General features: G+C 36.8%; 1 protein-coding gene across 1 annotated transcript; it reads left to right on the top strand.

Moving 5' to 3' along the window:
- The first annotated feature begins 253 nt into the window (after positions 1–253).
- On the top strand, positions 254–1,048 carry LOC141649482 (protein FAR1-RELATED SEQUENCE 5-like). Its single transcript, XM_074458172.1, has one exon. It carries the CDS (start codon positions 254–256, stop codon positions 1,046–1,048), a length of 795 nt encoding a protein of 264 aa, XP_074314273.1.
- Positions 1,049–1,441: the final 393 nt, after the last annotated feature.

Consider the following 1,441-nt stretch of genomic DNA (forward strand, 5'->3'; position numbering starts at 1 on the left):
TACCCCAAATACGGTGGTGCATTTGACCGAATCAAGAGAACTAAAACTGATACACAAAACTATAATTTTTGAGAATTCAAAGGTGAATAAAGGGCATGTACAGAGTTTTAGGATGTTTAAAGAATATGTCAAAGGATATCCAAACGTGGGAGCATCGCTAGAGGATTTCAAGAATTATTGGTGAGATGTGAAATAATTCATAAAAGGTTATGATGCTCAAATGATGATTGAGAATTTTATGCAAAAGAAAGCTATGTGTAGCTCTTATTTCTTTGATTTTGATGTTGATGATCATGGGCGACTTTCTAGAGTTTGTTGGTTTGACCCTATAGCGATAAAAAACTATAGCCTTTTTGTTGATATGACATCCTTCGACACAACATTCAATATGAATACTTATAAGATGATTTTTGGACCTTTTATGGGGGTTGACCATCACAAAAAATGTGTGACGTTTGGAGCAGGTCTTATAAGAAAAGAGTCTGATGATGATTTTATATGGCTGTTTCGGTCTTTTCTGACCGCAATGAGTGATAAGTATCCTGTGTGCAGAATTATTGACCAGGATCGAGGCATAAAGGCAGGAGTTAAGACAGTATTTAGGGACAAAACTCAGCACAAATATTGCATGTGGCATATCATGAAAAAACAACCTGACAAGATCGGAACTACACTCCATAAAGAAACCAAATTTATGAAAGAGTTGTGTTCCTGTGTTTGGGCAGAAGACATCGAACCAGCTAAGTTTGAGGAACGGTGGTGTTCAGTTGTATCCTCATACGGGCTATCCGACAATGAATGGTTAGTTAAGATGTTTGACAAAAGGGCTTCCTGGATTCCAACATATTTCAGAGATTTGTTTATGGGTGGACTAATGAGATCAACCACATCCAGATCTGAGTCTGAAAATAGCTTTTTCGGAAATTTCCTGAATCCAAACTTAACACTGGTGGAATTTCTGATGAGGTTTGAAAGCGCTATGGACACTCAGAGATGGAAACAGTCGAAATTAATCGCCGAGTCAAAAAACTCCTTCCTAGTCTGGTGATACGGTTTAAGGCTTTGTCATCTAAGCTAACCAATCAAAGCAATATTTATAGACTCAACTAACTACTCTTAGTAGAGTGACAAGTAAAGGTCGGATCCCAAAGGACGGGTATTGAATCAAGTTATCGATTGTAGAGAGCTATGTCTTAGGGTGTCACAATTTCGGTTGAGTTTGAGGTTTGCAATCTAAACTACTTAACAATGAAATGTAAAGAAATGAAAGCAAAATAAAGCAAATAAGCAAATAGGGGTTTGTAAACAATTGATTAAGGCACTAGGGTATCATGGGTTTATAGGGGATTCATGGTGGTGATCATACAAACATGTTTACATAAATGCAAGCAAATTATTGTTGTAGTGGAATCGAGTTTGTTTATAATTCCTAGGAAGATTT

Source organism: Silene latifolia, chromosome 3 (assembly GCF_048544455.1).
Source record: "Silene latifolia isolate original U9 population chromosome 3, ASM4854445v1, whole genome shotgun sequence".
Classification (NCBI taxonomy): domain Eukaryota; kingdom Viridiplantae; phylum Streptophyta; class Magnoliopsida; order Caryophyllales; family Caryophyllaceae; genus Silene; species Silene latifolia.